General features: G+C 54.8%; 1 protein-coding gene across 8 annotated transcripts in view; it reads right to left on the bottom strand.

Annotated features, from left to right (window-relative positions):
* Positions 1–1,533: 1,533 nt before the first annotated feature.
* Banp (BTG3 associated nuclear protein) overlaps positions 1,534–15,457 on the bottom strand; it is an 84,794-nt gene continuing 70,870 nt past the window's right edge. For all 8 annotated transcript variants that reach the window (XM_076837604.2, XM_076837602.2, XM_077105657.1 and 5 more), the window contains 2 exons: positions 4,940–5,083; positions 1,534–2,101 (listed from right to left, as the gene is read on the bottom strand). In XM_076837604.2, coding sequence (XP_076693719.1) covers positions 2,030–2,101; positions 4,940–5,083 — 216 coding nt within the window. In that variant the 3' untranslated portion in view covers positions 1,534–2,029. The remainder of the gene's footprint in view (positions 2,102–4,939; positions 5,084–15,457) is intronic.

Raw genomic sequence — 15,457 nt, 5'->3', positions numbered from 1 at the left:
AATGGCCAGGTTAGTCATGGCAATAAACCCATTTCTCAGTCATCAGTTTCTGTTTTAGTCTGCTTTTCATTGCTGTGACCAAAAGATGTGACAAGAACAACTTAGAAAAGAAGTAGTTCATTTTGGTTCATGGTTTTAGACATTCAGTCCATGACTGACTGGCTCCATGACTCTGGGCCAGAGGTGAGATAGAACATTCCTGGTGGAAGAGCGTGGCAGAGGAAATTTACCAGTTCATGACAGCCAGGAGGAGAGAGAGGGCAGAGGCAAGCAGGTGCATGACATGGCCCCAGTGACCAATTTCCTCCCATCACACCCTTCCTGCCTCCAGTTACCACCCAGTTAATTCACTCAGGTGGATTAGCCCAGTGACGATGAGCTTACGGCTCCAAAAACTGATCATCTCCCCTGTGAACCTTCTTATCTCAGCTCACCCATGAGCTTTCGGGGAATACTACTTGGCCAAATCATATCACCTCAGGGGTCTCCACAGCACCTCAGGTGGTCATCTTGAAGGAACTGCTGGGTCACTCGTAGCATTTCTGAACAATAGTTTGCTGAAGACCCAGCTCTGTGCTGAGAGCTGCTTCTCAGACCCTGGCTTCCTCTCATTCACAGACTGCTGCCCTCTACTCTCTGGTCTGCTCTCTCTCTGGTCTTCAGTGTCCTCTCAGCATGGCTTCATTCTGGTCCATACAACCCGGTATATTTTCTGGATTTCAATACCATCTTCCTTCTGTTCTTCATTCTCCCTGGGATCCACCTAGACTGCATGGATTCTCTCCCCTGAAGACTCTGCCTTGGATTCTTCTCCATCCCAAATCCTGGAGCGTGGCCTCCCTGAGGTCAGAGCTGGGAACCTCGATTTGTCTCCTCCCAGGCCCAGCTCCCACAAGTAGACACGGACTATACTAGGTTGCCCTGGCCTTCGCCCCTAGGTCAGGTGTACTCGTGGGCAGGACCCTGCCCAGGAGCCCTGAGAGGGTGGAGTGGGCAGAGTTGCAATAGTTTTAGAAGGCAACCTTGAACTCTTCCCAGAAGAAGGACTGGGGCACCATGTTCTGAGTCGGATTTCATAAACCCCACGCACACGACTGTTGAACAGTGTGGGCAGAAGCAGGCCAGGTTCTGCTGGTCACCTATAATTCAAATCACCCCTTGCATTTCTATTTGAAACTATTTTTTCTGCCTTTCAAAAACCGCAGATGTTGAGGCAAGCCCTGTGGGAAAGTCTTTCTCCAAGGATGCCCGGGCCACACTTCCCGAGCTGGTGCCTTCCTGAAAGAACAAGACGTCTGGGCTGATGTAGAATTCAGTTTGCTTCTGAGGCTCCCCCAATAACTGAAGTGGGCTCCCAACTGTTCCCAGGAATACCCCAAATGCCTGCCACCACTGTGGGAGCCTGGGCAGTGACTGCCAGAGTAGTGTGGGCCTGGGGACAGCATCTGGCGAGGACCCCACCTCAGAAATGGGCACTCTCAGGTGAACCATCTCTTAAGGTGAAATAGCATTGAAGCTGCCTTGGTCATAAATACAATTTATTTCATTAAAAATGCATAATTACAGTGTGTGGGAGAGCATCCCCCTAGAAAAGTAGGTAAGCAATCTTTCCATCAAAACCGCTAGCCGTCTCTTGCAAACATGTCTCCATGGCGCTGAAAAGAGCACACCAGCAAAAGCCTTCTGTTACGCCACTGTTTTTCTTTTTTTTTTTCCAATTTTCTTTTTTGTTATAAACACCATAGCAAATTAAAAAAAGCTGTTTAAACAAAACACCGTCATTCTTGACTTTCCAAGTGTGCTCAACGTGTTTGGTGCTGTGCTCCCCTTCTGGACCCAGCAGCATGACTCAAACCAGGGCCCTCTTGGCAGGGACAGCCAGGGTACCCTGTGCAGGAGGAGGCTTTTGGATGCGCTGCAGAGAATCCGCACAGTCGCTTCCAGGTCAGAGTGAAAACCGGGCATGTGGAGACCAAGGCTGTCAGCTGAGCCAGGCCAGTGCAGTCCTGCTGTGATGGTCCCTCCTGCCTCACTGTATCTGGATTGCTCCATGTTCAAGCTGCATTTCAGGCTGCAGGGTGGGCTGCAGGGTCTCGGCCGTCTGCAAGAAGAACAAAGGAAGACTTTCCTAGAAAAATGTCCACCAGCACAGGTTCCAGCAGTTCCCTTGTCAAAAAGCAGCTGAGGACCTTCACACACAGCGTGGACCACACTCAGGCAGAGCTCAAAGAGCTCCAGCATCGCCATCATCCCGACTTGAGTGAAACACCCAGGACACATCAGTACTTGGCAGCAACAGTGACAGACCCGGCCCATCCCACCTCTCCTGCACACACCCTCGGGACACGGTGGCTACAGCCAATTCCCCATCCGCTTGTCCTGGATGTACTGGGGAATAAATAGGATTAATTAATGTTCATACTTTGCTGGACACATTTACCTAGGGCCTCAGGTATGACAAACTGCTCTCCAACATTTCAGAAAAGCACTTCAGACAAAGCTACATCAAGGACCTGTGCACATGTCACAGCTTTGTCTGAAGATAAGGAAGATTCACCCTATCAGTGACTTAAGTCTTCCCTATCAGTGCCCAGAGCACACTCTAGTGGAGTAAACCACCAGGCTTCTGTGTGCACCCAAAGGTGCAGCTGAAGGAGACAGGACAAGCCAAAGCACCACCAGAAGGCCAAAGTCCCCAGGGGAGCTGGCACATGACAACTCCTACCATAGTTTAAGACTGCACTTTCCAAAGACTTGTGACACTCAACATGCTGTTCCCTTAAAAGAGGGAGGGACTTCTACTTTAGGAGGAAGGACCAGCATAGCTATCACCCATTCTGTCAGCAGAAGCCCTACATGGCTGGGCAGGAATCATGAAAGGAACAAGCCCGTGTCAGAGGCCAGGCGATGCCATCACAAGCTATGGCCACAAGTTTCCGCAGAACTTCAGGGTGCTGATGAGGCAGGGGACAGGCCCTTGCCTGGGACTGAAAATCTTTCCATTGGGAAACCACCTGCCCCAAAGCCCACAGGCAGAGACACTGCAGCCAGAGGTGGCCGAGCTACCCAAGGAAGCACTGAAAGAATGTGGAGGGACTGTAGCAGCTGCAGGATACCAAGGGAACCCAGCACGCCGGAACTGAGGGGCCTCCCCACCAGGTGGGCCACAGAGAGCTGCTACGGGTTCTCCTCCCGACACTCCCTCCCAGGGGGTTGCTTTGTCACACCTTATATTCCTCCTCGGTTTATCTCCAGTGTGCTCAGCCATGGGGTAAAAGCTGACCACCTTACCCAGCGTCTGGCTGTGCTCCCATGGCACGGCTATGAGGCCTAGTGTCAAGCAGCTGCTTCACTGGAACCCATGTTCTCAGACTCAGCCCACTGCAGTCTTGCTGTGAACTGGGAGACTCATGAGACCGAGTGCTGAGGTCACTAGGGTACTGCCAAGACCCTCAGGCTCCAGAGCCTGAACACCAGGCTGACCTTGGGCCACCTGCTTGGATCTGCTGAGCCCTACTTCTTCAGCAACTGCCTCAGAGGAGGATCTGCTCTCCCCAGGGCTCAGGGCAAACATCCAGCATAGGCCCTAAGAAGTTTGGGGCTTTAGCTCTAGACACCCAAGGTTGGTCACAGTGAGACACAAGTGGATCATTATTAGCTCTGGAACAGAGAGAGAGGAGGGGAACAGACCCACCAACTGCGACCAGAATTTGCAGAAGGGCTGGGCAGGCTGGAGGCAGAGCTTAGACATGTTCCCAAAGTGGAGGATAAGAGGTTTGCCTGACTACCTGTGGTCAAATCAAATAAAGCCCCTCAAATGGGAACAGCTCAGCCTCAGTGAGGTCAGTGGTCTAAGCTCCAGCCCCAGCATCGGGGCTCCTGCGTGGTTTCAGATGCAGGCAATAGCACAGTAGCCTGTTTGCTCCAGCAGACTCCTGGCCCTCTTAGAACTAACTGGTGGTCATTCTCATACTAGCAGGTATATACCCTAACCTCAGAGCTAGTTCCAACACCCAGCCGGCTGCAGAAGGTGAGAGTGAAGCTAGGAGCTCAGGCTTCCCACTGGTGGTTCACACTGGTCCCTGAGACAGGTGCGGGTGGGGGGACAACCCAAGAGAGATCACGAAGCCCTCTCACTCAGCACCTGCCCAGGCAGCACTGTGGCCCCTCCAATGTCCACAGCAGTGAGCCTTCACCAGCATTCCCAAAGGTGCCCATATTGGGTTGGGTGCTGCAGTTTCCAGCTTCCAGGAGAAGCCTGAGCATGGCCAGCCCAGGGCGGAGCCCAATTCTGCACAGCAGATGACCAGAGCCTGCACTGAGCAGGTCCCCAGCACCAGGGGAAGGGGGAGCCCCCGGAGCTCTGCAGAGGATTGCAGCCCCTGGATGAAGGTGTGCTGAGGCAGGCGTGGTCAGATATGGGGCCACCCCAGGCCTTCCTATCACCAGCCAGAGGCAAGCTCTCTGTCCACCTGCCCCTGAGAAACAGGCTGGGACTGGCTGGGCTCACAAGCACTCACAGCCCATGGACCGCAGGAGGACTGACCTGGCAGTCTGCCCCACAGAGGTGTGACCCTTGACAGGAGGGGCAGTGGGCTCTCAGGAGAATAGGGACCTGGGCCTTGGGCCCCAGAAGTGAACTCTGAGGAGGAGAAAATAGGGCAGAACTTCATTTTTGCTTCTGAATTCAGATAAGCCTTTCCTCATCTCAAGTATCACTTTAAATCTGGATCTGGGCCAGGTCTAACCTCTCACCTCCAGGTTTCCAAGCACTTATAAAAACAGGTGTCTTCGTCTGAGCTGTGAGCCTTTCAGTAGTAATCTACCTCCCGCCAGGAAAAAGTCAGACAGAAAGCCTCTAAGCCACGTCAGCTCTGTGGAAGCCGGCAGCTGGGCCATCCATAGGAGGGCATCCTTTCCAGAGGGATGCCAGACTTACCTGTGCTGTGGCCGTGTGGTCACTCACTGGTGCCAGCTGGACGTACTGCACCTGGATATCACTACCCTGGAGAGGTGACCCGTCCACTCCGGCTGCGGCAGGGTCTGAGGAGGCCACAGCAATCAGCTGAGCACCCTGAAGCACCTGGAGGGACAAAGTTGGATAGAGCCAGACTCATCAGTACAGGGCTGCAGACGACACCTTCTTCCAGACCAGGACAAGGGTGGCCCCAGGCCCACACAGTGTCCCATGCTAGCTCATGTCCATGTTTAAGCAGCATTTGGCCAGGTGGGCCAGAGCAGCACTGAGTGTGCCCAGGTACAGCCAAGCCCACCTGACCTGCTCATGCCCACCTCCCGCAGACGGCCCCCTAGGCAGGACTTTAAAGTCTCATGTAAAGAGTAAGCTAAGGCTTCCAGTCAGCCAGCCAAGGGACCTGCTGAGGGTGCTCCTGGGAATGTCGACACTGATCAGGAGCCCCCATCACGCAGGACATGATAGGCAAGTGCAGGCCACACAGAAGAAAGAAGTGTGAGCTGAAAACTCAGATCCTCGAGATCACGTGCAGCAAAGCATATGCCAGCAAGAGCTCTGGCTGCAAAGGACAAAAGCAGAGAGGAGCCTCTGGGCCAGAGGCCCAGGGGTAGCCGGCAACAGCACAGACCCCTCTGCCCCCATCGGTTGCTTCCCTCTGCCCTCCTGACCCTGCACAACCAAAGCGCATACCTGGGATGTGCCCAGGAGGCAACAGGGTGATCCCATCTCATCAGCACCCCGCACTGGGGTCCACTTTCTGAGGGGACCACCTGGTGCTCAGGCATCTGAGCAGATAGCCCCAGTCAGGATGACCCAGAGCAGGCAGGATTGGCTTCTGTCTCCAATGGCACTGGACATTCACAAGCCCAAGTTGCCAGGAGCCACGGAGTCTTTACATAGGTCCCACCCTGAGAGAGCCGAGATTCACCCTCAACTCCTACACACAATCTCAGCTTGCACACCTGTGCAGGAGACCCCTCACACAGAGCCTGTCCCCAGGAGGCAGCAGACTAACACAGCCCAAGAACCCAGGAGCAGCTGCACCTTCAGGCACACCCCAGAGTGCTCCTGAACCATGCTGCTGGAGGGCAGACCCACACCAGCACATGCTTGCTCCTCAGTCCAGGCCAGGGCTGGCAGAGCAGGGCCACACACCAGGCCCACCACTTGATTCTGCACCATAGTGGTCTGGCTTCACGTGGTACTGAAAAGCCTTTGTAAATGGAGTGATGGGAAAAGAATCAGAAGAATGCCCTGTGACATGCCTGCCATAGTTTGTTGTGGCTTGTCTCCTCCAAAACACCCATGGCCACTGCTCCAAACCCAGCCCCTCACTGCTATCTGAGGCTCCAGCAAATGAGGGGGTATGGGCTTCTCCTCAGCCTCATGTCCTGTCAGCCATTCCACTGGCCACAGCCATTACTGAAAAGCAAAAGCTTGGGGACAAGTGGCACAGGGCTGCAGGACCAGAAGGACAGTCTGGCAACACTCTGCCTCCCTCTCTCTCCATGAGCTGTGTGTCCAGCTCTAACTACACAGGAAAATGGCTCACCTACATGACTAGAACTCAAGCAAAAGCACTCAACAAAAATGTGCCTGGTACCTCCACCCAGAATGCACCTGCTGCCACAGTGTGCCCAACAGCAGCCTGGCACTGCCCGCCGTCTGTCCCCCAAAGGAGCAGTAGGCAGAGCCACGGCGCACACTCGGTGGGTAACAAACAGGCAAGCGCCTTAGATAAGGCTCGGCCCCTCCTGGGAGGAAAGAGAGCAAACACAACGACCCAGTGTTTTCACAGAATCCATCAACAAAAACATCTAGGTCCCTTCTTCCGGTTCGTATTACTGGATAGAGTTTTATTATTTCTGCCTCAGAGCTATGCTTTTCCAGGCAATGTGGTTCTGCTTTACCTAAGCAGCTCAGTTTAAAATAAAACAGGATTTCAGGAAAAAGCAGAGCTCTTATTTTGGGGGCGGGGCTTTGGTGTCAGGGAGACTAGCCTAAGTTGCTGGGGCTCTCCTGCTCCTGCTGGTGTGGTGGCGCCCCTCTACAGGGCCCTGCCTGGGCCCAGGGCCACAAAGGCTGCTCCATCTGCAGACACACAGCTGAGGATCGAGGGATGAGACAGTGCCGGAATGGCTGCCCATTGTAACCACAACCTCGGAGGTTAGGGACATTCCCTAGATATTTATTTCCCATTAGTAGATGGATTGGACAGTTCTGCTTCACAATTTTATCTTGAATCCTTAAAGTTCTCTGTCTTGGCTAAGATCCTTTACACGAGGAGTGTTCCTAAGTTCTCTTCTCCCTGTCCCAGGCCGACGTCGTCTGGCTCTCGGCAGTGTCCTAGCCGCCATGGCAGTGCTGCCAGGGAAGCCCTGCTGGGGAAGCCCTGCCAGCTGCTCCTGGCCGCATCCTCCAGGTCCCCACTCACACTGGTCCTTCTTCAGCAGTGGGGCAGCAGGCCCACATCCCCTCCCAGCCTGTGTGCTCCAAGCTGAGTGGTTGGCCCAGGACGGATGGACCCAAGTCCATCGGGGAGGCAGATGCACAGGCCCTGCCCAAGAGGGGGTGCTACACAAAAGGCAGGGCAAGGGGGCTCCACCAGGGACACTATTGTTTGGTGTCCTGTTGAGACCCCAGGATCACAGCAGCAGGTGGGGTGGGGGGAGGGGGAGGGGACACTAGAGGGAGAGAAAGTGAGTCTTAAGGGCCTGACAGAGGGCGCTAGGAGCCAGAGATCGTACTGGAAAGAGGTCAATGGGTCTGGGCTGCAGAGAGTCCAGAGCTCCAGTAGAGAAGCCATGGGGCCTGGGCAAGGCAAGGATAGCTGAAATCTCGTGGAGTCAGTGACCGTGCTGCCCATGACCGACTCTTCAACCAGCCCGACTGTTCGTTCTGTTCTATCTCCTTGTCCCCAGAAAATGCCACCTCGTGGTTCAGAATCAGCAAGTTAGGCGCTGCCCCGCACAGTCCTTGCAGGCCTGCTTCCCGACTGCCAAGCAACCGACAACCTTCAGGACTGCAGCCCTGAGAGCAGGGCAGTCGGCCATCCAGCCGCAGGGGCAGCCAGGACAGTGTGCTCAGCCTGCATGCAAGGGCCGGGTGTCAATGGGCACATACAGCCATCTGGCCTCCTGGATCTATCTCACTGTCTGGCTGCCCTGCAGACACACCTAGTATCAGGAAGGCGCCCAGGGCAAAAAGGGTTCAGAAAGGTCTGCTTACTAATTATTTGTCAACTATGCCCTCACACATGCTTCTGCACACCTGCTGACCCAGACCCTCCACCCCGTGGCTCTGCCACACTTCCACACCCCACCTCCAGCATCTCTGACCCCAGGCCTGCGCTCAGCCCCCAGATCACTCTGGTAACTCCCCTAATGTGCTGCTGTGAGGCTGAGCTCTGCAGAGTGCATTGTTATTTACCTTGTCTCAGGTTCCAGGGTCCAGGACCCTGTGACCCGGCACTTATTCATGCATGGCAAATGGAAAATCTTTGGAAGATACTGGCCAGATAAGAAAAACTTACAAACCTGGGTCACCTTGTTTCTAATGGCAGTATCAAGTGTGGCCTATCCCCAGTGGCCAAGGCTGGGAAAGATTAACCTAGGCCCACTGAGTCATGGGTGATGTAGGGATGGGATTCTGGTCAGAGCTTGTGCCAGGGAAGCTCATGGCTCACAACTAGAAAGACCAGAATGGGACAGGCAGAGGGGCTAAGGAATGGGTGGTGACTTTTCAGAACCACACAGACAGAGCCTTTGGGTGGGTGGAGGAGGCAGAAGGAAGGGAGTGTGCCAAGACGCTCAAGCCAGCACCTTGCGGCCACCAACTCCGCCTGGCTGGTTAAGTCCAGCACAAACTTAGAAAAGTTCATACAACTTAAAATTCCAATCTAAAATATTAGGTATTAGAGCATAGTTAAGATTGTGCAATTTCACATTTTAAAATAGCCTTCAGTAAACATGTTTGAGATCAAACTGTAACTACTTTTAATGAATGACTGGAATCAGGCAGTTTGTCTCTGGTCCTGACCAAGTTACTCAGAGATGGTCCTCAGGACATCCCACAGCAAGCCCCATGAACATGGCCAAAAAGTGACTTCCACATGGTCCACACAGCCAGTTAAAGCTGAAGAACTGTAAGGTCTGAAAACTCAAGACTCTAAATTTGCAGACTAGAGTGACTGGAGTGACTGGTAAATGAAAGAAAGGAAAATGTTCTCAACTGGGAATGGATTCCAGAAGTCACGACTTTCAGCATCTCCACTGTTTGGTTTTGGTGAGTGCTACAGTAAAGGACGACACCCCCCATATGCATAGGACTGATGGCTCCCCTCTGCTGCACCACCAGGCCATGCAGGGAGAGGCCTGGGGAAGACTTGTGGATATTAAGAATGACCCCAAGTGGGAAGGAGAGGCCTAGTGACCATCTGCTGCGGTCACACACACTCAAGGTGGGCTGTGTCAGGAGTCCGAGTCCAGCAACCTGCCTGCTATTTGAGGGTACAACCAGAGACGGAGCTACAGTCGCAGCCTCTCCCCAGCTCTCGTGCTCAATTTGTGAACTCCCATGTGTCCTGGAGCTGAGGAGAACTGGGGCATGCTGGGAGTGCCAGTCCATGCCTAACACACTCCCACCCCAGTGCCTGCAGCTTGCTGGAGCAGGATGGGCCCAACCTAAGGAAGTGTCCTTCCCAGAAGAGGAAAACGTGGACAGAAACAACAAAGTCCACAGCACCACCGAGACTGGGCTGTTGCGGCCACAAGCCAGGGAACACCAAGGAGGCGGGAAGGACCCTCACCCAGAGCCTTCAGGGGAGCGGGGCCTGCACTGCCAGTGTTCTTCTTCTGCCCCCAGAATCATGGGAGGGTGCATTTCTTTTAGGTTCGGCTTCCAGGAGAAACCAGTGGTTTTGGGGTCAGAGCACAGAAACACTCTCTCTACTTGAGAGCTCAGCTGCAGTGTAGACACCCTTGTCTACACTGGCTTCCAGTCTTCTGCTTTGTGAGAACATCTCGGCTCCTGCTCTCTCCCACAGCTTCCCAGTAGAGCCTACAGGGCAGCTCTGAGCTCCTTCACAGGAGCATCCAACAGTCTCCCCAAACCACTCCTTTTGACACTCTCCACAAACCCTCCACAGCAGGGTGGGATGAGGTGGGCTCTGGGCCAGGGACCTCCAACACAGCTGGGTCCCTGAGAAGAGCATCTGGAGGTCAGTAGGAATCTGAAGCCCCTCCATTGTTAGGGACTGCCAAAAAAGTGCTTCCACAATTCAGAAGGCACAATTCAACAGGGAGAATGGACCCCTCTGGACTGCTCTGACCTCCTGCAGGGCAGCCCTCGAAGCCATTCAGCCTTTCCTCACACACTTACTGTGCCACTGGACCCCAGCCAGCCCCAAAGCAAGTGACACTGCCTGGGCACCTAAATCTTCGGCCAAGGCCATTTCCTAGGTCATTCAGTATGCTGACGAGCCACAGGGAGAGTGCCACCTGGTCTGAAAGACACCTGGGATATCGAGAGCCAAAATTCTTTCAGTCCCCAATCCCCTCCGAACCAGAGGCAGCAACCAGTGGTGTCAGCAGCGGTGAGGCCTCCTGTCTCAACGCTGGCATGAACAGGAGCACATGCAAAGGTCCCCACCTGTGACAGCTCCCATCTTCAGGCCTGGGTGGGGCTGCACTGCCAGGTTCTCCAGCAGCCATCAGGACTGAGTCACCCCAAAAGGTGAGTCACAAATATGGCTCATGAGCATCACCTCACAGGGCTCCAGGATAGATAGGCAGAGGCCTCCAATCCCAAGCACCTTTTTGAGCATCTGCTGGGGTCTCAGCCACCCAGTAGGCCCAACTATAGGAGGCATATGGTGGCCCCTCCATAGGTACCAAGAGAGGCCTGCTGGCTAACACCCCCTCGACTGCCACCCAGAGCTCCTGTGCTTAGCATGGTGGGGAGGGCTGAGCTTTAGGTGGTGAAATGTCCTGATGGCCAGTCGGCCCTGCAGGCAAGAGTCCAGCAGAGGGGCCAGTCCTTGATGATGTACTATAAGCTGAGCTCGACTTTGCAGAGGGCACACCTGATGTCACAGCAGAGCTGTTGTGGAGCATGTGGAGCCACAGGGTGGCAGGACACCACTGCCAAGACACGTGCTTGTCCCCTGAATAGTACCTGCTTCTTTTCATTCTGAAGCAAAAGTCAACACACCCAGTGCTATCTGCAAGGGCCCTGAGTTGCTGGACAGCTAAATGCCCAACAATTACACCCTAAACTGCCCCAATCTTCCCTGGAACAGGCGCCAGCAGATAAACAGAGACTTCTTCTCGGTCTGGGGATGGGAAGAGTCCTTGAGAAAATGAAGTCCCAGCACTGCTAACAGCAAAAGGACTGGGCCTGGGAGACAGCCAAGGCACAGATACGGCTGCAAGTGCAGGAGGCCGGGGGTGGCCAGGGAGGCAGACGACAGCCAGCAGGACCTCAGCCTACACAGCCGGAGGAGGGGCTCACACCCCCACGGCCACTGTCCCTCCAGGAAGATGTGGTGGACAAGACTTGACCCTTCCTGGCTCCTCAGGCCCAGTTTCCTCAGACTTTGAGTTCAAATGACAGAGGACCCTCTGGCATCCCTGGACTCCTGCGGTCACCAGCATTCCTCAGAGCACAGCACCGGCCCCAGTCCCTGGAGGTTAAGAGGCCACACCTCCAGTCTCCAGAGTTTAGAAAGAGGAAAATGAAAGGCAGGAGAGGAGAGTGGCACTTTTAATATGTCTAGGCACCAGGGGAGAGTCAGCCTTAAAGGACTCCCCAGAACCCAGGTGGCACCTCCAGGCTCCCACCTGCACCCTGCCTCAGAGGCCCAGACCCTGCAGTGGGGAACCCACGGCATGGGTGAGCACCAGGGTGGTGCTCTAATGTGCGCTCCCTTTGAATGTGGGCTGGCCGGCCTTCGCAGCTAGCTGGCTCTCAGCAAGTCCTTCTGAGGGCAGCAAGAGGCTACCTCGAGTCCAAGAGTTCAAATCGCTTGCAGATGGTTAGGGTCAGCTGTGAACACAATTCTTGAAGGGAGTCTTTCTCCAAGTGACACAACACCCAAGAATCCACACTGTGCTCCAGGAGTCCCGGGAGTATGGCTACAGGAAGGAAGACAGCCCAGGCTTGCCTGCTCCCATGCTCCAGGTGGGCGGCGCCACAGGAGGAAGGAGTGGGCTGGGGGGGTCTTCGTCACAGTGACCCCTCAGCCCTTGCTGCTCCACAGATGGAGTTCCAGCTCAACAAACGCCATCAGGACATATTTGAGCTTGTTAAATGCTCTAAGTAAAAACTGCAATCATTCATGACACAAGGGAGACATGGGCTTTCTGGTACTGACAGCACTCTAGGACGGGTCCCTGCACCACTGGCAGCCCGGGCACTATCCTCACAGGCCCTGCAGATGCCACTCTGAGCCCACAGCCACCTTGGGGCTGGGCCATTGCCCACCCTGACAGGCAGGAAACTCAGCCTCCAAAACCAGACTCATACTACTTTGCTGTGCATCCCACAGCCCCCACCAGCCCCCACCAGCCCCCACTCCCAGTCCCTGAGGACCTCAACAGAAGGAAGGGAGGCAGAGACCACATTTCCCACAGCAGGATGCCCTCTACCTCCAACAGCAGGGCACGCAGGCCCTGAGCAGGACTCCAGAGTCAGGCAGACTGGGGCCAGGTGGTCATCTCCGTTATGGACTACCCACGTGGTCCCAGCAGAGGACCCAGCACTCAGTACCCTCTACCAAATAGGACACTGGGCACCTCATCTGCTAGAAAATGGAACAGGGTCACAGGAGGAAATAACCCACAACCATCCTAGAAAAACCTGGAGACATCAAATACAGGACTGCCTGCCAAGGTGTCGTCACCACACAGGGAAGCCTGAGCCTTAGAGCCACACAAGAAGCAGGGCAGCGGGAGCTAGGACTGGCGGGAGGAGCAGCCTGCTCAGAGCTGTGGCCCCAGGCCAGACCCTGGGGAAGCCGGAGGATAAACTCCTCCCCACAGCTGAGGCCAGCAGGGCCAGTGGGTGAGGAAGAGCAGGTGCTGCAGTGGAGGAAGGGTCTCGCAGCTGGGGTGCAACCTGCACACAGAGAAGATCCTGCCTAGAGCATGCCCTAGCCAGAGGCCATGTCAATCAAATGTCAACAGTTGGGTGTCTAGGGAACAAATATACAGTATCCTAATTGACAGAAGAGACCTCATGACTCCATCATTCACCCTAAACCTGGCCAAAAGGACCAGTGCAGGAGACCCAGGATGGGAGGACCAGCCAGGACCTCCAGGCTACAGACAGCACCAAGAAAGGCATGTGGCTATGCAGCCATGGCCCTGGCACTAGCATAGGCATTACCTTGTTTGTTATTATTAGCTCCCATTTGCAGTGGGGAGCGGAGCCTCAGAGGCTGACTTGCCCAAGATGCACGGCCAGTAAAAACAGACGAAGATAGAGGGGGCCTGGACGCCCTTCTCCCAGCCAGCCCTCGCCTGGGACAGACCCGTCAGTAAAAGTGAGATGAGAGCTGCCCATCAAGCGGCACCAAGAAGCCTGGAGCCTCACCTGACTTCAGGAATGACCACCCTTCGAAGCACCAGGAAACTGTCCACACCAATTCCTTCCTCACCAGCTTCTGTTCTGAGGGGAAGTGGTTCCAGGAGAGTCTCAGTTTCTGGGCAGCTCACCTGCCCCTCAGCCCAACACCTACTGAGTGCTGACCACTTCCCCACATTGTGCTCATGGCGCCCCAAATGGAGACTCTGAAAGGACTCGCCCTTTTTTTTTTTCTCTTTTCCCCTATTAAGACCAATTTTTAAGGAGCCACGCCTCCTGCCACTCACTGCCTGGTGTCTATGCAGATGGCTAAAGGCCAAGGCTGGCCAGCAGCTACCATTTGTTGCTGGCATCACCTCCTCAACTTCCTGGATTTGCTGATTCACTGCCCTGGTCCCAGTTTACCTCGCCTTGGCCACTGTTCTGGGACCACTGTTGACTCTAAAGGTTTCCAGGACTTTCTGGCTTCATGCAGCGCACCCACATCACCATTCCACTCTTTCCTTTTGGTATTGTCCACCAGACGATGGGTGACACGAGACAGCAGCACTGATTCCACAACTGGCTGTGCCCAGTGGGGGCTTTGAGGTGCCAGCATAGTGGCAGGGGAGGACAGGTGGGGTGTGGCAACATCCAGCGGGCCTGTCCTCGAGGCAGACTGGTGTGGAAGTCCACAGAAGGCACAACACAGTCCTTGCTGCCCTCCACAGCTCCCCAAGTCAGAGAGCTGGGAACAGGAGACTCCAGCCACTTCAACACGAAGGAGCACCACTGTAGCCAAGCAGCCCCCGCAGAGCCACATCACTACACCTAGGCCAAGGACTCCCACTGCCCAGAGGAACCAGACAGCCACCTGCAGTGCACCCTCAAAGCCAGCAGGTGGACAGAGGAGACGAGGCCACACTCGAAGCACAGCTTCCTCCTCAGCCCTGCCTCACTCACCCCTCAGGGTGAGAGCAGTCCTCATCAGCCCCCGCCAGGCACAGAGCCCATGGCTCTCAAAGGCCACATTTGGGAGCAGCTCCTTCCATGCCCTCTGCCCCCTCATTATCCAGTCTGGCTGTGAGGCCATGGGATCCTGAACTCCTCAGGCCTGACTGCTGACCAGAGAGCTCGGGGAGGCTCAGTGCAGATGACCGACCTCCTGGCCTGGCATCTGTTCCTCTGGCCCAAAAGGCAGGTGCTCAGTACAGTGTGGCAACCTCCTCTCAGTGCGACCCCAGGTCAAGCGCATGGAGAAGAACCTTCCACCTTGACACAAGTTGGACTAGTCAGAGCTCCCAGATTGCCGAGGGAAACCTGGGCCTGAGCAGGACAGCATCAAGTGTCCTCACAGGTGCTCTCCACGGTCATTTCCTTGACCCAGGAGATGAGGCACCTGGAGAAAACACTGCCAGCCTTGGCTCCCCAACAGCCTTCTAGAAGGGTCCCTGGGCTAAAGGATCTTCACCTCCTTCATCAGCAGCTCCACCTGAGCTTACCAAGCACCTACACACCGTAGGAGTGGGCCTGGGCTGAGCCACCCCCAAGAAACCATCCGCACTGCCAAGTGAAGGCACGATGCCCACTGCCCAGGAAAAGAGGCATGTTGAAAAGATGCTAATAGAAAAGCTTTGGAAAGGCCCAGGAGTCACCAAACCACGTTCCAAACTTGATGCTACTAGAAAGAAGCACACAACTGCCCAGAGGTCATGATGGCTCAGCTCACTGAAGCTCTGAGCTACTCTGTGAGCTTTCAGGTCATCGCTGGAAACTGAGAAGGAGCAAACACATTCCACATTTGGTTGTTTAAAGCTGGTCACACATTAACACATCAAATGTCGAACTGTGACAAGTGAATTATACTGCAATAAAACTGTTTAATAAAAAAAGAGGCCTGGGCAGAAGTTCATTCAGGGA

This window comes from Callospermophilus lateralis, chromosome 18 (assembly GCF_048772815.1).
Source record: "Callospermophilus lateralis isolate mCalLat2 chromosome 18, mCalLat2.hap1, whole genome shotgun sequence".
In the NCBI taxonomy this organism is placed as follows: domain Eukaryota; kingdom Metazoa; phylum Chordata; class Mammalia; order Rodentia; family Sciuridae; genus Callospermophilus; species Callospermophilus lateralis.
The sequence above is the reverse complement of the archived record's forward strand: the minus strand, read 5'-3'. Positions and strand labels throughout refer to the sequence as shown.